Source organism: Ictidomys tridecemlineatus, chromosome 1, assembly GCF_052094955.1.
Source record: "Ictidomys tridecemlineatus isolate mIctTri1 chromosome 1, mIctTri1.hap1, whole genome shotgun sequence".
Taxonomy (NCBI): Eukaryota; Metazoa; Chordata; class Mammalia; order Rodentia; family Sciuridae; genus Ictidomys; species Ictidomys tridecemlineatus.
In genome coordinates, this window is record NC_135477.1 from 127,360,367 (window position 1) to 127,383,781 (window position 23,415).

Sequence of the window (23,415 nt, forward strand, 5' to 3'; positions counted from 1 at the left end):
TCTGAGAAATGTCAAGAGAAGAGATTTCTTTTAGCAAATAAAGCTCCTGGTTTGCTGAGTTCAGGAACATCTGATTTATCACATTTTTGCAGGAAGATTCCTTGGTAAACTCACGTCTCTGGCTATTTGTGGCAAATGCCTGTTAACCTAGTTTTCTCATTACCTTAATTGGCTTGGAACTTCTTCTATGCTTTCTCCTACGGATGAGCTTTTCTCTGTCCTGTAAAACAGATAACGGGTTTTGAGTGCTAGTTGGAATATATGTCCATACAGGTTTCTTTTTCTTTTTTGCAAAAACCAATTAGTTTTTCCCTTGAGGCTTTACATATTTTTCTTCAAAATTAGATTTTTGTTTGGAAAATTTTGGCAACGTCTGGTTTTGAGGCCTCATCATCAGGAAGTGTACTGTGTTCCTAATCAGAATCCTTGGTTTTATTTATACTTAAAAGTCAAGCAGTTTTGAAAATCATTACTTATATATCCACAAAGCACAGTTCTTCTATTTTCCCAGACCCCAGATTACTTTAGATTTGTGTTTAATATAGTAGCATTTCACAATAAAATGAACTTTTATTCTTTTACTTTCTTCATTTGTAAAGTACAGAAAGCTATCTTTTGGTTATTTTGTGGAAACTTGTTTGGATCCTAGTTCACTGGATTTATTCAATGTTTCTGTTTTGTTTTATTTTTATTTATTTATTTTTAGGGGGAATTATAGTATCTTTTTTTTAAATTTCTTCTTGCTATGAATGGAGATACTGAGGGAATTTGAGGATTACTTATTAAGCACTCTGTGTATTTACTGTACAAGTTTAAAGCAGATTTTCTGATCAACATGCCTAAATAGCCTAGAATTCTATATGAAACTTATAGCTTAATCCAGGAAATGATATTTAAGCTTTTTGATTTTTTGCCTTTACAAGTTAAAACATTTTGATCTTGACACCTCATTGTAGTTGACACTTTTTTTTTTTTTTTTTTGGTAATGGGGATTGAACTCAGGGTTGCTTAACTAACCACTCAGCCACATCTCCAGGCTTTTTTTTTTTAAAATGTTTTATTTTGAGACAGGGTCTCCCTAAGTCCTTAGGGCCTTGCTAAGTTGATGAAGTTGGTCTCAAACTTGCCATCCTCCTGCCTTAGCCTCCTGAGTCACTGGGATTACAGGCATGCATCACTGCACCTAGCTGTAGTTGAGACTTTTAAAATGTATATGCATTACAATACTTAGATAACCCTCCTAATTAGTGTATGCATTACAGCATATAGTCAACATAGAAATTGTTTAAAGGATAAACAATAAATAATTTACAACCAAAGTCATAAGTTTCCCTCTCTTAATGACAGTGAACTATCTTGCTCAACCACTTGGCAGACTATTGCCTAACCCCCATCTCTAGTTTCTCAAGTGTGGGGCTTGGTTGGTCCTGAAGTGCAAGGAATCAAGGATATCATTCTCAGAATATAGGTAGAGAGGCAAAGAAGAGAACTCAACGGTTTCCAAGGTCTCAGCCCTTATTGCAGGTAACACAAACCTCAGCTAGATGTTAACACAAACATCAGCTAGATGTCATCAGTAGCAGTAATTGCTCTACCTATACAGCAGGGACTGAAGCATAGTCAGAAAATTTGGACTGGAATTCCAGTTCTGTCATGTAATTATGTTGTTGTTTATTCAGAAAAATAATTACTAAATGGCTTCTGTGTTACACATTGATTCAGTGCTGGGTAGCAAAAGATATATGGTCCTGTATTATAAGCAAAATATTTAGTCTCAGGATTCTAATACTGGAAGACAATTGTAAGACACACACACACCCTGCAAACTTACATAACAATTCATTTCAAGGTTCTTTTAAAGTGCTTTGCAGCTATTATTTATGCTACCAAATTAGTTAACAAAGGATTATAAATGAAAAGATCTAAAGCAGTTTAACAATATAAAATATCTCTGGAATAGAATCTCCTAAACATAATTATATACTGAACATGTAAACTTGGGCCTCTGGGGTTAATCCAAAATTATTAAGTGCTTCCACTGTATGTTGATTTGTTGGCTATTTGTTATGGTTTAGATATGAGATAGCCCTCAAAAGGTCATGTATAAGACAATGCAAGAAAGTTTAGAGGTGAAATGATTAGGTTATGAGAACTTTAATATAATCAGTGCATCACTCCACTAATGTGGATTAACTGGGTGCAAGTATAAATAGTTGGGGAGTGGCTGGATGAAGTGGGTCACTGGGCGCATGTCTTTGGGGTTTATATTTTGTCCCTGATGAGTGGAGCTCTCTCTGCTTCCTGATTGCCAAGACCTGAGCTGCTTTCATCCTCCATGCCCCTCTGCCATGATGTTCTGCCTCACCTTGGGTCAAGAACAATGGAGTCTGTGGACTGAGACCTCTGAATCTGTGAGCCAAATAAACTTTTCCTCCTCTAATTGTTCTTGTCAGGTTTTTTTTCATCACAGTGATAAAAAGCTGACTAACACACTACTTGTCCTTGGGATCAGTGTAGAGTTTACAGATTGATCCTGAACCTACCCTTGTGAGCTCATCAATAATGTTCTGCTGTTCAATAACCTGAAGTTTTAGAAACTCTGTCTCTTGTTCTTCGTTAGCTTGATCGAGGTCATTCAGAGATTTTAATTTCTTCAAAGGTGGGTGCGATGTTATTTTTTCTCTCTGGATTTGAAAAGAAGAGAGTACAGGTGGAAAGTTTAAAAAATTCCAAAGTTCAGTCATTACTATAAAACATGGGCAGAAAGTTTATGAGGCTCCAGCTAAACATTTTCCAGTTAGAATGTGTGTTTCTACACACACCAACTAAAAACCTCACGTGTGTTTTATCTGTGATACTATGTTGAAGTCATTGGGGGATTTTCTGGAGACCTCTATAGCTGAGTTGGAAATCTGTTAAGGAGTGCATTAGCATATCACCTGTCCATACCTAATGCCAGTGACGGTTTCTATTTCCCAACTACTATGCCAGTTCTTAGAGGTGTCCCTCTGTATAGTTCTGAAAAGGGTACATTGGAAGAAGGTTTCTATGGCTGAGGAAACACACTGAAGCTTTGCTTTTGGAAAGTGTGCAGACTCCTGGAAGCACTCCTCCAGTTCTGTAAATTTAGAAACCCCATAAAATTCTGAGGCAGCAGGTTTCCCTTGCTTTCCTCCTTAAAGCTTCCTTGCTTACATAAGGAAAAACCCAAATAGCATGATACTTCAAAAATAAGCGGAAAGAAAACAGTAAGTCAGGCTATTACAAAGAAGGAAGGAATATAGGGAAGGAAACTTGAGTTCTGCCGAGCCTGCAGTACGAACCATTTCTGAATTTTCCTTGGTGACGGCTTTTAGTTTCTCCTCCATGCGTTGCAAAGACACCATCAGCTCATCATTTCTCTTGGCAAGGCACTTGTTCCTTTCCAGGAGAGGTTTACATTGCTTTTCCGTTTCCCGCACACGTTTTAACTAGGAAGGAACATCAGAATTTGTCTGGGTTTGGAGAGGGGAGTCAATTGATGGGAGAGAAAGTACCTTCAGAGTGAGTCCCTTTGTCTGCTTCACTGACATTCCAATCCTCCATTTAACAGATCCGCTTCTTTGTTTCCAGATTCCTCTACCACTTTTCATCCCTTTCTTTAAAACCCTGTATCTCTATTACCCTAAAGGAGGTGCTGCAGAGATACTGCTTTTGGAAACACTCAAGAGTAAGAGCTCCCTTTAGCTGTTCCTGCCTGTTTACCCCATTATGCTCAGCCCCCTTCCCTGGAACTGGGATGGCCTCTCATTGTCTCACAGTGACAAAGCAGCTCCTCCAGGTCACAGGGTCACCAAGTAATGCAAGCACCTCCTGAATCCAAGCTTGCTCGTCTCCAAAAGTTCATCCATTTCCTCAGAGATTTTGCTGAGATCTCTTGATTTGTACTAAAGCTATTTATTTTTAAAGAAGAGATATATTGAACAAAAACGGTATTGATGTTTGTGTTAAGAATACAATTTTCACCAAGTCTTGGCAAAGTATGATTTTATTGTTATCCATGCATAACCAAAAGTGACTCTCATTTTCCCAGTTCTAAGGCAGGGGGTTTTCTACCTCAGCACCTTTGACATTGTTGGAGAAAAGTTTTTGTTGTAGAAGTTGTTCTATGTTCTCTGCTATGCTTAGCAGCATTTCTTGCTCTCTGCCCATTAGATGTCAGTAACACCCTGACATTTGTGACAACCAAATGTAAATGCTGCTCAAACTGCTTCTGAAATTTAGAACCACCGACCTAAACTTTTGAATGTTGTCTTGAGGTAAATGTAAATGGTCCCCATTTTACTCTCAAAACTCTCCTGTTTGGAGATGTATTTTATGACCAGTCTACTTCTATATTATGGGTTTCCATGTTAAGTTTCCCATGATCAGTATATTCTTTTCATAGTAGTGATTCTGAACATGAAAAGTTATTAGGGAAGGAGTGACCAACACAAGGAAAGGGAAGGGTTATCAGAAACATCTAAGAAGATTTTTTAAAGTTACTCCTGCCATTGAGAGTCTGTGGTTTTGGGAGGTGCTGAGGTAGGGGACTTGGCTACCTATGAATATTTGAAAATGTTGCCTTGGAGATTCTTAAACAGCACCTTTCCTACTTCATTCTAATCTCCATTTGAAAACTTCCATTTTATAAGGAAGTCCAGATATGTATTGATTTCCATAAATAACCTGACATAATTCTCAGTTCTTGAGCTTCAGTGCCTGAATCATTAGTACTAAATATTGAAAACACATACGGACAAATAAATTCTTCTATTAGGTTCATTATTTTGATCTTTATCTCTTTTCTGGAGGTCAATGACATGAGTTTTAGATATCTAAGTTTACTTACTTTTACTATTCACAGAAAACATAGATAAGCACAAAGAGAGAGAAATCTCTATAATTCTAACAAAACATAGACCAATAATCAGTTCTATGGTGCCCTCACAAAATGTTCCTTTAAAAAAATATATCTTAAATGTAACAACAAAAGATTGAAAGTAAAGTATACACATATGTGTTTGTGTGTATATTTATGTATATACACTTATAGATTCATGCAAACACTAAAAGAAAAAATGTGATTCAGTTAAATTAACAATAGATTTTAAGTCAAGTCCTAGAGAAAAGAAAGTATTTCATAACGATAAAAGGGTAGTACCCCAAAACATGCAATGAATTCTAATTTTTATGCATCTAGTAATATAACTTCAGATATATGTAAAGCAAATTGATAGAGTGAAGCAGATAGATAAAACTTTTGGGAAAGCAGGCAGGCAAAAATATCAGCAAGGCTACCAAAAATTTTAAATAGACTTAACAAACTTGAATCAAACTATAACTAATAATTATAGAGTATATCTTCTTTGCATGTGAACATGAAACATTTCTAAAATTGACCATATGCTCAGTCCACAAAGCCAATCTCTACAAATTCCAAAAGAAGCCTTCCAAGGGAGAAATCTATAATCAAAGGATAACTAAAAAATCTCCAAATTTTTGGAAATTAAGCCATATACTTCTAGTAGCCATGGAGCAAAGAAGAAATCACACATGATTAGAAAAGATTTTGAGTAAAATAGCAGTGCATTACGACACTTCAACACTTGGGTGATGAGGCTAAAAATCAGACTTGGAAGAACAATTATAGCCTAAAATGCATGTATTTTTTAAAACATGAAAGGCTGAAAATAACTCCTCTATATGAACAACTCCATTAAAAATGTAAATAGTAAGCCACAGAGCAGGATATTTTAAATGCAATATCCCACAAATGATGTTTTCTCATCATTTTAGCCTTAATATTAATAAGAAAATTAAGGCAGTACAATAGAAACTGAGCAAAAGGCTAAGGGCAAAACCTGGAGGGAACCTAAAAGACTGCGAGATGTTTGTAAGGTTACCCAAACTCATTGATAATGATAAAAGTAAAAATTAAAATAAAAATACAGATACACCTCAGGGGCACTGAAATGGCTAAAATTAACAATTATCTTTGCATTTTTGCACGTATGTGGAGAAACCACAACTCCCGTACATTGTGGATGGAGATGTAAAGAGTTAAAACAACTTTAGGAAACTGCAATTACCGCTGAGGCTGCCTATATGCTACTCTAGGATACTCTAGTAGTAATGGACACGTTTTTCACCATGTAGCAGCACCATTCTTAACAGCTTAAAAGTATTGTGGAACAAGGCAAAAATAGCCCTTAACCATAGAATGAATAAGTATCTTATGATATTTTAATTGAATAGTATAGTGTAAAGAAAGTGTCCTCTGTAGCAATGATGAATCTCACAAACATAAAGCTGAGCAAAAGAAGTCAGACACAAAGAGTAAAAATTGTATGATTCCTTTTACAAAAAATGATGATGTCTATGGGAATAGAAGGCAAAAATGGTGGTCATCTTTAGAAGGATGACAAATGGGAGGGGTCCCAAGAAAGAGAGGATTTGAGAGCTGGTAATCTACTCATTCATCTTGGTGGTGGTTAGGTAGATTGGGTGTGCCACTTTGCAAGTATTTATTGAACTGTACCTTTGTTATATGCTCACTTTTTTATTATGTTACATTGCTAAAACATAATACCTATTTCCAAGATATAGGGCTTAACCGAGTATACTCACCAATTCATTTCGTTCATCTCCAAGCAAAGTGTTCCTATCTTCTAATTTTCTTATAGTGGCGTTTAACTCTGCTATTCTCTTTTGATTTCTTCGCAAATCCTATACATGAAAAATAAAATGGGTATTTCATCTTTAATACTTTTCACAAAGTTTTGGAATGCATTTATTAAAGTAATAGGCTGACTTCTCCTTATCTACTTTATGATAAGGAGACATCAAAATTTCTCTTGTTCAGAGAAGAGTAAATATTTACCCTTTTCTAACTCCCAGTATTCACCACTTGGGCTGAAGATCAAGCTAGGTGGAAATGGTAAATGAGTTCTACATGGCAGATACTCAGGGGTCCAGAATCAAGGAAGGGACAATGGCAGAGTTTTGGATCAATGTATCCGAGCTCTGTGCTGTGAGACCAAGGTCATGTGGTGATTACATGAGGTTCAAGGAGCATCCCTCATGTCATGGCTGCACATTGCTTTCTACTACGAATTAGACAGCCATCCCGCTCTTACACTTCGCCACAGAGAGGACAGATTAGGAGGTAGGTATGGGCTTTGTAAATTCCTTCATACTCCTGGAGAAAAAGATCAGACTGAAGAAAGGTACCTTTCCTTACGCAGTAGTTTATAGGGTAGTCTACACTAAAATATTTTGTCCAGTGTGACTGGCTTTCCCATGGGCAGAATTGCTATGAATCACCTTACACAGCAGTCATGACTTAATTCTGTACTAGAGCCCGTAGGCTGTCATTATCATTATCATATGCTGGCAATTCTAATATCATTTAGGAGTGCTGATGACAGAACTGTTTCACAACCATTATACCCCTAGATTTACAATATCCTACGGGATTCAGCAGGACAGGTAAACTTCATGGAAGCATAACTTGTTCAAGGTCTTATGGCTTATGTCTGCAGATTAATAGCAAATTTGTATTGGACGTTAACTGTATGCCAGATACTGTGTTCAACATTTCATACACCATTTCTTCTGATCCTTTGAACTGCCTTGTGGGATACCAGTATAGCCTCTACTTTACCAATGAGGAGATTCTGTACAGTGAAGTGGTTTGCCTAAGGTTATTCTGTTAATGTCAGATCCAGAATTTGAACCAAGGAATCTGATTCTAGGGCTCATTCTCTGACAATTATGCTACAGTGTAGGTAAGTGTCAGTGATAGAACTAAAACATACATCTGCTACATCCTAGATGGGTATGCTTTCTACCACCTACTAGGCTATATATATATCCTGAAAACCAATTCATTAATTATTCATTACTTTGTTCTAAGTAGTGCTTTGGAACTCATCTCTATTCCTAAATAATACATTTTCATCTTTTTAGCAGCTAAATAATTTGAAAGGTAATAGTCAACTACATACAAGCTGACTTCTCTTGCCGTACTTCCAAAAATAATTTCTTATATAAAATGATGAAGATCCAGGTAAATAAATGGCAAGTTCAATCATACTAGAAGCTTTCACACAATGATTATAAATGGTTTAGTCTTTTTACAGATATGCATTTTGACCTTTGTAGATTATAACTGTCTTTACCAATTTCTAACCCAACCGTTCACACAAGGGAAAATTACCAGTCTTGGCAAGAGGCAAAATATTTTCATTTAATTTATGATTCTTATAATCGACTTAAGTTTGCACAGGCATTGTTTGGCTAGAAGCAGTCTATGAAGAGATCTATAATTCTCATGTGATCTGCTAATGCAGTGCAGACCACTTTGTTGTCTATGAATTTAGAAAACCTTGTTCCCAAGATATTAGCTGGTATTATAGTAGGAGATCAAATTGATTTCTGGGCAGTAAACAGGAAAAGAGCTTAAGTGAAAGGTAAAACTTGGGGGCTAAATAAAAGATGACTCCTGAGTTCCCAACCCCAACTTGAGTGGACTTACAGGACTGCTGCAGTGTTCGGAGCCATCTCCTGCCCTTCCTGGGATTTCCCGTTTGGGACTGCTCATGTTGCACTCAGCTTCCTTAACCAGAAAGAGCTGTTCATCCAAGGCCTCCTTCTGCAGTTGGAGTTTCTGTACATAGCCTGTCTGGGTCTCCAGTTCCTTTTCCAGAGAAAAGATGATCCTGTCCTTGGCTTTGATTTCATCCATCTGAATGAAATGAGACCCAGGACATTTTAACAATGCTGTAAAGCAATGCATTTTTCAATGGTAGGAGTTTAACTTATTTCTTCTGATTGATTCAGGGGGAAAAATGAATATGACAAGTGTATCGAACACATGAATATGATGGGACAACAATGTGTAATAAAGGGTCATCTTAGTTTAATTAGATGGCAAGGAGAGCAGTTTTTCCTTTCCAGTATATTCTGCACAGATGTTCTCATTCAATGTATTGTTTGAAATGGTTTGGGTTGGTTAGATATGGAAAAGAAAGGCTAACTTGAAAATGGGTCATTTGTGTTAATAAAGACGAATACTGAATATTCTACTACAATGTTTCCCAGGCAATTTTTATGTTGCCTTCTCTTCAGGGGAATGCACATTTGAGTTCAATCCAAATAGCAAATATCAGCTGGTCATTTATAACTGCAGACTTCTCAGTGGCCTAATGATCTTTCAAGACTAAGATGTTTGCATTTGGTTGGCCACTTTGAAGGAGGGTCCTCTCAATGGTTCATGTTATATGGTTCTTTCCAATTCCCATCCATATTTCAGAGCAGGCTGTACTTGGCAAACATTTTGCCATTATTGTCAGAAAATCATGGTGGTTGGGACTAGAACTGGGATGGAAAATACCTGCTAATAGTCACTATTTCTCCTCCTGCATCTGTGGGACATATTTATTGATCTCAATACTCATTTGTGCTAGGCTTGGGTATGGCCTCAGAAGTATTTCTAAACTAAAGGGCACACACATACAGTAACAATTGACCAGACTTCCATTGGACTGAAATCTTTTTGCTATCCCTGGATGAGAGCTAATGAAATAAGTGTTGACAAACAATTTTTGAAGAGACAATAGCTATTGGTGAAAACTTTCTCTCTGTTTTATTACATTATATGTAAATATTTGAAATATAACTGGGAAAAGATTTAAACATCATTCTGTTTTTCTCTTCCTAAAATGTCACCTTATATTTAACAAATCACTTTCTTTGTATGCTCTTTAGACCAGAGGAAAAAAAAAGAAAAGCATTTGGGATAGATATTGTTAAACATAGTAAAGTATTTTCCACACAGAAATGCCAGTAAACTATTGCTTCTAAGTCACACGTTTTAGGTCTATTTTGGGAGGATGGGGGCTAAGGTATGTAGGATCTACAACATCATCTGATAACATGGTAAGTAATCAGGTAAAAAAAAAAATCTGATAAAAAAGAGAAAATATTAGATTTTATTGTCTTGCACCGGACTCTCGGCCCCAGTTTTATTTTTAACTCACGAGGTCATTCCTCAAGGTCACCATGGGTAAAGTTCTTCATGGTTAAAACACAGCTGCAGATGGGTGTCTTCTGAATTCCGACACACTCTACCTTACCCAGCTTGCTGGGGGAATCATCCCATCAGTGCCCAAATAGTCACTACCATCATCGCAGCTGAGATTTACTGACCTTTTACCATATTTGAAGCACAATAGTCAAAACATTATAATCCTATCCAGTGGGTTTTGTTATTACCCCTTTACAGGTGATGGATTGAGAACCTGAAAGGTGAAATCTTGGTTATAGGCAGCTAGCTAGGAAGTAGGGAAGCATGGTTTTCAATTCAGTCTTCTGATTCTAGAGCCCATTCTGTCGGGCCCTAGACTCTATGGCCCCAAGACTGGCCAAATTCTCAAAGTGGTTCTCCGTAGCTGGCACCGAGGAGGCTCTCCATTACTGTGGTGGTGGGAATGGACTCTGATCTCCAAATACTGAAAATAAAGCCAAGCTCTAGCTCTCAGATAAAAAGGGGTAGGCACCAAATTCTTAGATAAGTTTTTCTAGACAGAACAGCTTCCATTTCTGGCCCTTCCAGTTCCAAAAATGGAGCTGGGGTGTGGGTAGGGATAGGTAAGAAGAAGGAAGAAATGAAGACGAATGCATGTGTATTATCAAAGGTTTCATTTGGTATTTTGTTTGCACTCAGTTTTTGGACCACTCTTCAGGTGATCTAAATTTTACATTGTTATTAAGGGGGATTTCATGTCTACTTCAGCAGTACCTTAGTAAGGAAGCCATGGAAGAAATTTATGGCCAGGCACAGGGGCACACACCTGTAATCCCAGCTACTTGGGAGGATGAGATAAGAGGATCTCAAATTCAAGGCCAGCCCAGGCAACTAAGCAAGACGCCATCTCAAAAATAAAAAATAAGAAAGGGCTGTGGATGTAGCTGTGGATGTAAGAATCTATTACCACACTGATTCTTAGTATCACCATAAATTAAATAAATAAACAGATAAATAAATAATCACAGATAAACAAACACATGTACTTGTACATTTTATATTGAAACCCATTAACAAAAATATTTACTGCAGAGCTTTCTTTTTCATTTACCTATGTGCCAACTCCAGCTTTCACAGTTTTGATTCTTTATTCATCAGCCATCGTCACTTGCAAAACCAAAGACAGGGCAGGGACCAATATTTCTGCACTGTGTTTGGTTTTTATTGTCAAACCATGGCATAGAATGAATTGCAGATATAAAGATTCAGAAGGTGTGGCAACAGGAATAGTTTACAGTCATACTATATTACATTACAAAGAAAATCACACATTTAGCTATTTAAAAATGTTTTATGGTAGCCACTATTACCTTAAAATTTAAATACTAGGTATATCCAAAGATCATAATTAGAATTCTTAGAAAACAATTGCTTAGAATTGGCAGACGCAGGAAGGAAAATATAGTTTTTTTTTTATTCTAAGAAAATACTATTTTTAGAGAAGCATAAAGTACATTCTAATAGGTGATAGTTAATTTAATAAGAGTAACTAAGATACAACTAATACTAAACATCTAAGTGTAGATGAACATAAATGCTGTTTCTAAAATAACTAAAATGGCCAATGTAGGGCATTTTAGCTTTTAGATGATGGTTACATTTGTATTTTTTAAAATTTATTTATTTATTTATTTTTAGTATGGTGAAAGATCTATGTGCTTTTGGTTTATACAAGGTAAAAGCAAAGATCCAAACTGCAGGGGCTGAGATAAATCTTGAATATTGCAAATAGCCAACCAGCTACTTAGGAATAACATCCAATTAAGAAATTATAATGACTCTTATTTTGAATGACCCCTGTTTATTTTGAGAAAAGATCAATTTTCAAAATGATTAAAGCTTTGATAGCTCTGTCTCTTGCTTTCAGACATGGTTCATGGAAAAAAAAAGATTGGTGAATCACTTAGGATGTTCTCAGTGGCTACCATCTGCAGACATCTTGAAAAATTACAGAACCATCTCCTGTGCCCTGTAAAAATCCCAATGAGGTTTTATAAATGCAAAGTCCATAAAAACATTGGAAGAGTTCATAATTTAGAATATTTTTACAGATGTCAATCAAAGAAAGCCATGGTCATGGAACAGATACTCTCTAAAAATGTAGGACTAGGAAGAGCCAATTAATAAGAGAAGGGTGATTCTAAATTCTCTTACGTTTTACAATTTCTTTTGGGCCTGGGCACATCCATCTGTTTATCTCGCTCCCTGAATACCTGTTGACCTATCTTGCATTTTGAATAGCGCACTGGACAATAATTAGGCATTGTATACCATCCTCTGACCAGGGAACGCCTGAAAAAGCAAGTCCCACGGAGCTCTGAGCCTAGAAAGAGAAGGTTTCTGCACCGCATGGTCTGATGGGATTACTAACCAGCCTCCGAATATCCCGCTCCGACTCCCACTTGATCTTGGAGATGGCTTCTTGGTGGGACTGATGCTCACTCCTGAGGTCCCCAGCCTTGATTTTATCCGCTTGGATCATATTGCTCAGAGCCTCGTCCACCTGCTTCTTGGCCGTTTTCAGGTCCGCAATTTCCTGTAAGAGCTTAAGGCGCTCTGCATCAAACAGTTTCCGGGCCTCCTCCCGGGCCTCAATGGTGAGCGCTGTCCTTACTTTGTCACTGCTGCCATCCCGGAGAGCACACAGAGCCGACTTGAGCCTCTGGATCTCTCCATCCCGCACCTTCACTGTCCTTGACATTTCTTGCTCGTGTTGCTTGATGAGATTCTCCCTCACGGCCTGCAGCTCCTTCATCTTCTCCTCATGGAGCTTGGCTTTGAGTTCTGTTACCAGGACTGTGTGCTTGCGCTGCTCCAGCTCACGAATCCTCTTTGCTTCTTGGGTCTTCTCTCTTTCAAGCTTTGATACCTAAAGGCAGAGAGGCAAAAGGATGAAAAGCGATAAGCCTCAAAGAAAAGGTGTGCTCCCAGGCAGGATTTATAGTTTATGCCGCTGTGATCACTTAATTCCTCATCTCTTTTCATATTCCAGGCCACCATGTGCTTAGAGGGGAGGGGAAACGGGAGCCTTAGAGCTCGGAATGCAGTGTGTAAAAGGAGGAAATACCCAAGACGGTTTTGGGGACTTTGTTCAGACAAATATTTGAAGTTCTGCAGCCCGCACTATCCAACGTGTCACCTGCAGACAAGAAGGAAGGTATCATCCAGAAGCTGGCAGGAAACACAGAATCCTGGGCTCCATCCTAGACCTATGAATTAGAATGTGCAATTTAATAAATTCTCAGGCAATTGGAATATACATTAAAATCAGGAAGTATTGCTCTAATGGGGTTCCCCTGAAAGGAGAAGAGTTTAATACAGAGCAGCTGGAGACCTTTTTAGACTCTACAACCCTCCTTGGATCCAAACTGGCATCTCCAGTTAGCTCATAGATTGATATTGTGATTAGGCTAATACATTGGTGACTAAGATGATATTATAAAATGTTCTCTTTCCTCCTTTTTGGGTGGAATAGAATATGCTACTGCTAACGGAGAAGGTGAAAAATAGTTGATAATGGCCTTAACCTTACCTGTCTTAGTTCAGCGACCTAGCTCCTTTCCAAGCTCTGTGCACATGCACATATGGAAACACAAGCCAACCAACAAACTAACAAAATGAAAACACTGCAGTTTGTAGAGTCCTCTCTCTGTCTCAGCATTCAGGCACACTACATCCACTTGTGGAGAAGGATGCCTCTTTACATCCTTCTCCACAATTAGTCAAAACCCTGTCCTGTGCCGTCCCCAAGCCAACAGACCAGGTAGCTTGAAATATTCCTTCTAACCATCTTGCCTCCTAAGAATTCTGGTTAAGAAGATATTCTGTGTTTTGTTAAATTTCCAGTAACAATGGAGGACTCCTAGTAGATGAGCAATGGCACTCGCTACCTTAATTTGGCTGAGTAAGTCTCTGATTGAGGACATCAGGATGGGGCTTGGCATTAGTAGCTCCAAAAAGCCTCTCAGTGACCCTGTTTTGTGTCCTCCTTCCCTGACTTCATCTCTTTGGCCTGCCTCTGTCTTCTCCATCTCTATCACCACACGCACACACCCACCCACCCACACACACACTTAGAATAACTTGGAAGAGAAGAAAATCCCAGGAGTATTACTTAGCTGAGTGATATTGAGTCTCTGCCATTTGTCAAACTGTAAGATCTCACAAAATAGTTGGAAGCCTTTCTGACTATAATATTTTTTTAAGATTCAAAGTCTATTTAAATCATGGTAATTATTAAGTATCTGAGATTTTACTTACCTCAATAGCTTACCTACCTTTATCTATAAGAGTATATTCTAGGTCCACATAGCATTTTATGAATATTTCATTTTTAAAGGCACAGTGATTATTCTCAGGATGGTTATTCTAAAAGAGCTTGGAACCCAAGGGGACTGGTGAAATAAGTAGTCAGGCATCTTTAACTCACCTTCATCCTACTCTGCTCCAGCTCAGGTCTAAGGCCCCTTCCTAGATGCCTGTTCTCTTGAATGCTCTACAGCTGGTTGTCCAGGAAGGTGGCCATTAGATGCACTGAGCACTTGGAATGCTGCAAGTTTGAGTTGAAATTTGCTCTGATATACTCAGGAGTTTGAAGACTTATGGTAAGGTAAGGAATGTGAAATTTCTTATTAATCATTTTTATAGTAATTATAAGTTAAAAATGCAATATTTTGAATATAGTGAATAGAAGAACATATCTTCCAGACGAGGATGGGCCAAATAATAGCCATGGTCCAATCCATCCTACTTCCTGCTTTTATGAATAAAGTTTTATTGGAACACAGCATGTCCATGCATTTACACATTGCTTAAGGCTGCTTTTATTGTACAGTTTAGTTGAGCAATTTTACAGATACTCTGTGTCTAAACTCTAAAATATTTACTACGTTTCCCCTTACAGGAAAATTTTGCTGATTCCTATTCTAGAAAACACATCTTTATAGAGAAAGGGCCTTGTTTTTAATAGACACAGAAACTCAGTTTTTCTTCCATATAAGACATTGGAAAGACACTTTAGCTCAAGTGATGAAAACTTAGTTCTCTCCAATTTCAGCAGGATGTATTTATGTTAGGCGTTTGGCACAGTGTCACAACCACAAGAGCTATCAGGTAATAAGTTACAATGGGAAGTTCTAACAATTCTTCCTAAAACAATGAAAAAACTGTAGTAAAAATGGAAAAAGGATAAGAAATTCTGGATCTACATTTCCCTTTTACCATCTGCTATCTCTAAGAAACTTACTTGGAAAATTCCTGAAATGTTTGTTTCTAGGGTTAAATTTGAAAACACATGGGAAAAAAAACTTGTCCTGTAAAGTACTATGACATATAAGGTAATATTATCATTAGCTATGATAGAAGACACCCCATCTAAAGTTATTTATAATTTAATTATAAATAAATATAATTAATTATTATTAATTCTCTTCAGGTATATGATACGGTGTCTCCCTGTGATTTTGTCATTTCTTTCAAATTATAAACATTAACCTTTTATTTGTGTAGATAGGAGGTGAGATGAACAAAAAGAAAAATGTGAAAATACAGATGCGGGGAAAATACATTCCAACCTGAAGTCAAAACCAAATATAAAAAAAGCACTGCCCTTCCTGCCTATCAATTAAAATAATCCATAAAATCAAAGAAAGTTCAAAGGAATACAGTAACATTTAACATTTTTTTTATGTCCACTTATTTTAGTTGTCAGGGAACCAGCCCTTGGCCAAGCTGTTTCACCTGTCAGCCTCAGTTTCTCATCTGTAAATTAATGTTGGTGATATCATTCTCAGGTGGTTGTGGTGGGGACTGAGTTAAACAATATATCAAAAATCCTTTGGAAAGCCTGCAGCATATAGGAGATGCATTACCATTAATATATGGTAAATACTATAGTGCTAATTTTGATAAATACTGTTGCATATAATAATATACTATCATACAATGTTATATTAATACTACCAACAAAAAATAAGGACCTATATTATTGTGATAAGACTGACATTAATATATAATGTTATTAAGACCATAAATGTTTTCTGAAAAGAAAGAGAAGTTCACGGGTGAAACTGGGTTTCCTCTGTACTGAGTTTGCTGGCACTGGTGGTATGGAATCTTAGCTTGGAAGACATCTGGAAGAGGTGTAGGCACAAGTAGTGGGGTGGAGGTGGGCCAGGGCAAGGTTGGAGGGAGCTGTGAACAGGTCATTGAAGGATGAGTTTTCACATCCCTTCCACCCTGGAGTCCTATGGGGAAAAATGATCATTAGGAAACATTAATCCTACTAGGGAAAGGTTAAACGATGACAGAAGGAAGAGAATTCATGGCTACCTTACACAGGCTGCACGTTGTATTTTTATCTTCTATCCTCATTCTAGTCTGGCCTTTGAAAAACGCTGTTGTAAATTCTGCTGAGGTAAAGATGATGATGGTGTGAACTTTAATGTGATCATAGAACTAGGATTAACAGCTGGATCCCAGTCAAAGGGAAGGGAAGGGCCAAGAGGTTATCAAAGCAGAACAAGCTTACAGAGGCTTCCACTTGGGTTATCTGCATTGGATGTTCCTGGAATGCTAAACTCTCAGTAAGCTGGTGAGGATTTGCTTTCTTTTTCTTTTTTTCCTCATTCCTTTTTTTTTTTTAAACTTATTGGTGCATTATATTTATACATAACTGGGTATTCATTGTGTATGTAACATAATTAATACATGCATATAAAACACAATTTGATCAATCTCATCCCCTAGTACCTTGCCTTTTCTTTCCCTCCCCCCTCTCCTGAACCAGTTGGTTCTACTCTATTGATCTCTCTTTTATTATTAGTAGTACTATTATTATTATTATTATTATTTTGTTAGTGATTATAATTATATATGTGTATGTGTGTGTATATATGTATGTATGTGTGTGTATTATACTTCCCCATGCCCACACCTCCTTCCCTCTCCATCTGCTTCCTCCACTCTATTGGTATCCCTTCTATTTTCATAAGATCCCCCTTCCCCCTAGCCCTAACTTTCACATAAGAGAAAACATTTGTCTCTTGATGTTCTGAGTTGAGCTTGTTTTACATAGCATGATAATCTCCAGTTTCATTTGTTTACCAGCAAATGACATGATATCATTCTTTGTGGCTGATAAAACTTAATTGTGTATACACCACATTTTCCTTATCTATTCATCTCTTGATGGGCACCTAGGCTGGTTCCATAACTTGGTTAAATGAACTGTGTTGCTATAAACATTGGTATGCATGTATCACTATAGTGTGCTGGTTTTAGTTCCTTTGGATAAATACCAAGGAGTGGGATAGCTGGGTCTTATGATGATTCCATTCCTAGTCTTTTAAGGACTCTCTGTGCTGTTTTCCAAAGTGGTTGTGCTAATTTGCAGTCACACCAACAATGTGTAAGTGTACCTTTTCCCCATATCCTCACTGGTGGGAATTTTCACGTGTGCCTTGTAACTTTCCATCTGGAGATGTGGAGAAGGGAAAGCTACCACTACAGGAAGTTTGCTTATAAGAAGCTTTACAATTGAAAAAGTACAAAGGATTAATTTTTTAAATTTCTTGCTTTGAGTTATCTTGAAAACAGTGGTAAAGGTGCAGATTGAAATAAATATCCAACCCCCAATTTGAGCCTTGAACCTGAAGGGTCTGAGCACTTGAGGAGAGAGAAATCTTTCTGAGAGTGCCCTGGGGACAATGGCACACAGTGGAGTTAGATGCTCAGCATTCCCCAGATCTCTTTTGCTTACAGAAGGGAATTCCCATTTTAGCTTCTCAGTTGCTGTGTCACTGGGAGTGAATGAGTTAAACAATTTGAAACTGGTTTTCTTCCTCAGTGAAATCAGAATATTAGTCACGCCCTGCCCCCTGCCCTTGTCCCAGGCTTGCTCTGAGGAGGTGAAAGCTCTTTCCAGTCTGAAGGGCTATTCAGGTGCAGACTACTCATTCCTGTCTGGAGCCAATTCCTCCCAGACCCTGCCACCTGGCCTGCTGTTCTGCTGTCTCTACCCTTGGATCCTTTTCTCTGCTTCTGCCCCTTCATTCCCCCTGTCACGTGCTCACACTGCTCACTACAATTGTATTGTCTTAGAAGGAGAGGACAAGCCACAGGGAGTCTAGTGGATGAACTTCTTATCTCACTGCCATCCCTGGTGTGTTTATGCACACTGAACAGCGGACCCAGCCTCATGGTATCCAGAGAAAAGTCAGAGGAAAATATTATAGTTTACTGGCTCAGGGAAAAGATGGACCTTGGTGGAAATCCTTTCCCCACCCAAGCCTGAGGCTTCCCACCTAAATAAGCATTATAACAGTGCTTTTGCGACAGAGTTGTCCGGAAACCATTTAGGAAGGCTCAAGTGAGTTTACTCAGCAAGTAGTTTGGAGCACCTCCTACCTGCCAGGCAGTTTCTTTATCTGTAAAATTCGGGTAGCAACAATGCCTCAAGGCAGGTAATGAGGGTCAAATGAGATAGATGCAGGAACACCTTTAATACACTTGACACAAACTGCATCACACACACACACACACACACACACACACACACATCCTATAAAGCAGATGCCACCATTGTTTCATATGACTGAAGAGGAAAACACAGAGGGCTCTATGACCTCCTCAGAGTCACTGAGGTGCTCAGGATAAGAGCTGGGGTCATGGCAGGCTGGAGTGGGTGTGTTAGGTGTGTGATGGATAGAAACAGTCAATACATTGTAGCCATTTGCATTATCAGTATTTATGACTCTGTTCTGTGCATGATAGATGTTTTGTAAATGTCAAAGTGATTATATATCTTGCTGGAAAGATGAGTAATGGCCCATCACCCCAAAGCTTTCCACTCTTTAACTACTCTATTCCCAATAGTTGCAGTATCATTTTATCATCAGCACCTCAGGGCCAAACCAAGGGTGTAAATTCACATCTTGCTATTGTTCATGTTCTTTCTGCTACAGCCTGGTTCTTTGAAAACACAATCATATTTATTTATAATAAAACTGCTTTATGACTTGTTTGCCCTCTAGATTCCCTGTACTCTTTGGGGAAGGCTGCTGACGGGTGGGTGGTGAGACTTTGTGCTAGGTTGTAATTAGCTGCCTCAGACAGGGTGAAAGGCAGGGGCAGCCAGGAGAGGGAAAGATAAGGCTGTGTTTTTATTCAAGATTCCGCTGCTAGTGTCCTGTCAGTGTCTGCAGAGGGAGGGGAGATGACACCTGTACCCATTCCCAGAGGGACAGGCAACCTCATTCAAGCTCGAATGTATAGGAAAATGGTAACGGTGGTTTCCTTGGGGCCTCTGTTTCTTGGGAATCTATAGAGCTTTTCTGACAAGCAGGGACAATTTATGGTTACCAGTCTTCATACCAATGAGCCTCTTCCTACAAAGATCGTTTGTCATCCTGTTGTTGCTATAATTAAAGGAGTCTATCTCCCTTCAAATATTAAACTGCCCCAGGGAAAACCAAGGACAGGTTCACAGGCAGTGAGACCTGGGAGGGGTCTTAGAGTGGAGTGGTTGTTGGCACTGGGAAGCTCCTCCATCTGAATCGCCTGGGCTGCTTCCCAGCGGTACAAGTCCTGGTCCCCACTCTGCCTCCTTTAATATTAGAATTCTTGGCCTGGGGGCTCAGGAAATCTCAATTCTTAAGGAGTTCCCAAGATTGGTCTATTGCACAGTCATGCTTAGAAGACACAGATATCGAGTCACAGAATCAGTCATCTGAATTACAGACAGAGACATTGAGACCCTTAAATTTTCCTCCAGAGGGAAAGATAACACTTAGGACTTCTGACTCTCAAACTTATGCTTTTTAAAAAAATCACAATTCCTTTTGCTTTGTGGAAACCAAGTAATTTCTTTTGTAAACTTTATTTTAGTGTTTATTTATCCAAGGCCAAGGCTTAGCTGAAACAGGAGGCAGTGGGTTTCGCTGATCCAAAGCCCATTTATTTTTATTGTTGAAACAAGGAGGAATAGAATTGGGGGAAATAACAATTAACATTTAATATGATGTCACGGAATAAGAACCATACAAAATGGAATCAGAACATTCATTGCCTTATGACCTAGTGCTGCTGATCTAGAATGCTTTCTTACTGCACAGTTATCTGAATGAGACTTCTTGACACCCATATGGTTGTCTCCAGATGACAGGGATCAAAAACGTCTTAGTACATAATGGATATTTCAAAATGCTTTCTTGGCTTTATATTGACTCTGCCCTGGTGAGATATGTGCTAGCTTATCCACTTAACTGATAAGATTCAGAGAAGTAACAAGATTTTCCTAAATTTGGTTAGCAACTGACTGAAGTTCAGAGAACATTATTAAGAACACTGATATTAATAAGTTTTTGAGCGTTTGCAGCTCTCTGGACACTTGAGAACAATTTTCTTACTTAATCCTCACAGGTACTTTTATGTACCTGATTTATACCTCCTCACAGCCCCAGGAGATAGTGGTAGCACTTTACTGATGAAGAAATTGAGTTGTAAAGAAGAAACCACTTTTTAATCACTACTTTATTCAATAAACAGATGTTGATTTTTAAGTTCTGGATATTATCTAGGCTCTAGAGACACCAAGTAAGCCAAGTCTCTCCTTTCAGAGAGATGACACTTGAGTGGGGAAAGATGAGCACTAAGGAAGTAAATACATAAATAAATATATAAATGAGCATGAAATGAGAATGAAAAGAATAGTCCTCAGGGAGTCCTTCGGCACTGGGGGAAATGATCTGTGTGGTCAGATAAGTCAAGCTTGAACAGCCACGGAGGGAGGTGAGGAAAGGAGCAAGTTTCTGATCAGGGGAAGAACAAGGGCAAAGACCCCGAAAGTGCTTGGCATATCTCTCTTGATCCAGCAAAGAGACTAGAGCAGCATGATCAAGAGAAGGTAGGTAGTGTGGGATGAATCAAAGAGGGGGCTGGAGGTCATATCCGTTAAAGGTAAGGGAAATCCTTCGACTGAAAGAGGGTTAGGAAGCCACTGGAATATACTGGGCAGCAGAGTGAAATAAAATGATGTATTATCCCAGGACTGCTCTGAATGCTATGGAAGGAATACTCAACAGAGAGCAAGGGTGGAACTCCTCCAGGGTTGTACAATAAAGCGTTAGGAAACGGTGGCGGCCGTCCTTGTCTCAGTATGTCTGTCTCGTTTCCTGCACCAGCTTCCTGAGGAGGTAGAGCTGCATCTAGTGAGCATGCTCATCTCACTCTCTGTCCCTCCACCACAAACCAGAGAACCACCATGCATACAGGGGTTGTTGCCCTCTGGCAAAGGACATACTGGGGTGGGCCAGCAGACAGAGCTGTGCTTGCTGCAGGTGAATGTGGCCAGGACTTTCCCAAGGCCAAGGCCACAGGAAGCCCTCACTCACCTTGGACTTCTCTTGATGCAGCTCTATCTGAATGTCTGTGAGCTTGGTCCTGAGGTCTTCATTGGCAGCTTGCAGGGCGACAATGAGTGCCTCGGGCTTCTCGCCCTTATTTCGCCCTTTCTTGGACATTGTTCCTTCCTAAGTGGAGTCTGTTGGTTTGTAATCCTTTCAAGCAGGTGCTGCCATGTTACTGATTCTTAGCCTGGGGTGCGTGGTTTCAGCATCTACTGCATGGCGCTCCTTGGTAAGGTGTCCACATCTGCCCTGGAAGCCCTGAGAAGAGGCAGAGACAGCAGTGACTATTTGGCAAAGACCTGGGCTTGGAGCCAGGAGGTACACTCTCTGCCTGAGTGGCCTGCAGCTGCCTCCTCCTGAGGCTCTCCTGTCTCTGGCATCTCCTCCACACTTTGCACTGAATTTACAGTGGTTTCTCCAAAAGCCTAGTCTGATCATGTCAACGCCCTGCTGCTCCAGCTGTAAGCATATGACTTTCCCATCTTGGAGCGCTCTTCCTGAATCTGCCCACTCTTCTATCCTTATCCCTTCCAGGTCAGTCGCTGATACTCTGGCCATTAAGGAACATGGGTCTTAAGGAAAGTCACCTATGTGGCCGTCTCCAAACCCTCAGAGCTCGAATTTTAAGACAATCCAATGTATGTAGACTGAAAATTATGTAATGGCTAAACGACAAGACGTGGGGATTAAGTATTAATGGATTAGTGGGTTAAATGAATTACTCAGACATTCAGTTAATATTGTTAAGAGTTTCTTCCATATGCTTTGCTAGGTGCTATATGTTGAAATAAAATAAAATAAATAAGAGTTCCAAGGCAGAAGAACAATCCTCTCCATCATCACCACTATCATCTCTCTGATTAGAGTTTTAAAGAAATACACACCAATTGTTTCAGAAGTATAGACAAGCACTTTTCCTTCTGCCGGGGGTGAATAAGAAACGCTCCTGAGGAAGGCACCATTGGCCTGGTACTTGAGGAGTGGTGCAGCATCAACAGATGGAGAAACAGATAAGGCATCCTGGGCTGAGAAAATGGCCAATGCTGAGACATAGCAGAGACAAGCCACAGTGATTATTGTATGGAAAAGATGGGGTCTTGTTGATTACAGCCTGGATATAGATATGGCTGGTGGGCACTAGTGATGGAAAGGTTCCTGGAAGTGAAAGATGGTGAGAGACCTAGAATTCTAAGCTTAGAATTTTGTAATATTTTTTCAGTCAGCAGTGGAGAATCTGTTGAAGTACCTGGCAGGCGGGAGCACTAACAGGAAAGAGATTTGGTGTGGTGTTCTGATGGCAGAGTGGGGAGAGAGTGGAGGCAGGGAGACCAGCCAGAATGCTATTGAATTTGTCTAGGTGATGGGTATGAAGGCCTAATCAAAATGCCTGGTTTACAAATCCTTAAATACTTCATAAAAACAAGGGGGAGTCAGAAAATTATGAGCATTGAATGGTTAATGTCAATGGGAAAAACATGACAAGATACTGGAGAAAGGTTTCCATGTAATTGTTCAAAAACCAGAGTGTTTTGTAATTGAGGTGCTTCAGTCCACACCTAAGTGTGTGTGTGTGTGGGGGGTGTCCTTCGGATCATCCATGTGTTCCAGCAGCTGCTATGCTCTCAAGGGTCTTGTATTTATCTTTGAGGGCTGTGCTGGGATCCTGGGCTGTGTGCCATCCCTCATGAGCACTGGAGCTGTGCCCTTAGGAGTGTGTCCGGGAGACATGGGAATAGGGAGAGTCTGGGAGGGTGAGCCTGTCTACAGCAGTCATTAAACTGTCCACCATGTTCAATCCTGGGCTAGATACCAGTGTTGGCCTTCCTGCTTTTGCAAATTTTGCCTGATCATTAAACTGGAGGGCTGGAAGACTTCTAAAAAGCAACCTTTCCTTGCAGTTAG

General features: G+C 39.2%; 1 protein-coding gene across 7 annotated transcripts in view; it reads right to left on the reverse strand.

The window, feature by feature from the left end:
- Jakmip2 (janus kinase and microtubule interacting protein 2) overlaps positions 1-23,415 on the reverse strand; it is a 162,501-nt gene that overhangs the window by 47,240 nt on the left and 91,846 nt on the right. For 6 of the 7 annotated variants that reach the window (XR_013438018.1, XR_013438021.1, XM_078047379.1 and 3 more), the window contains exons 2-8: positions 21,499-21,771; positions 12,480-12,977; positions 8,558-8,767; positions 6,649-6,747; positions 3,324-3,470; positions 2,544-2,684; positions 164-220 (exon numbers count right to left, since the gene is read on the reverse strand). Coding sequence is in view for 5 of the 7 variants with exons in the window: in XM_078047379.1 (XP_077903505.1) it covers positions 164-220; positions 2,544-2,684; positions 3,324-3,470; positions 6,649-6,747; positions 8,558-8,767; positions 12,480-12,977; positions 21,499-21,627 (1,281 nt within the window). In the remaining 2 variants the exon portion in view is untranslated. The remainder of the gene's footprint in view (positions 1-163; positions 221-2,543; positions 2,685-3,323; positions 3,471-6,648; positions 6,748-8,557; positions 8,768-12,479; positions 12,978-21,498; positions 21,772-23,415) is intronic. The other variant, XM_078047382.1, reaches the window with a different exon arrangement.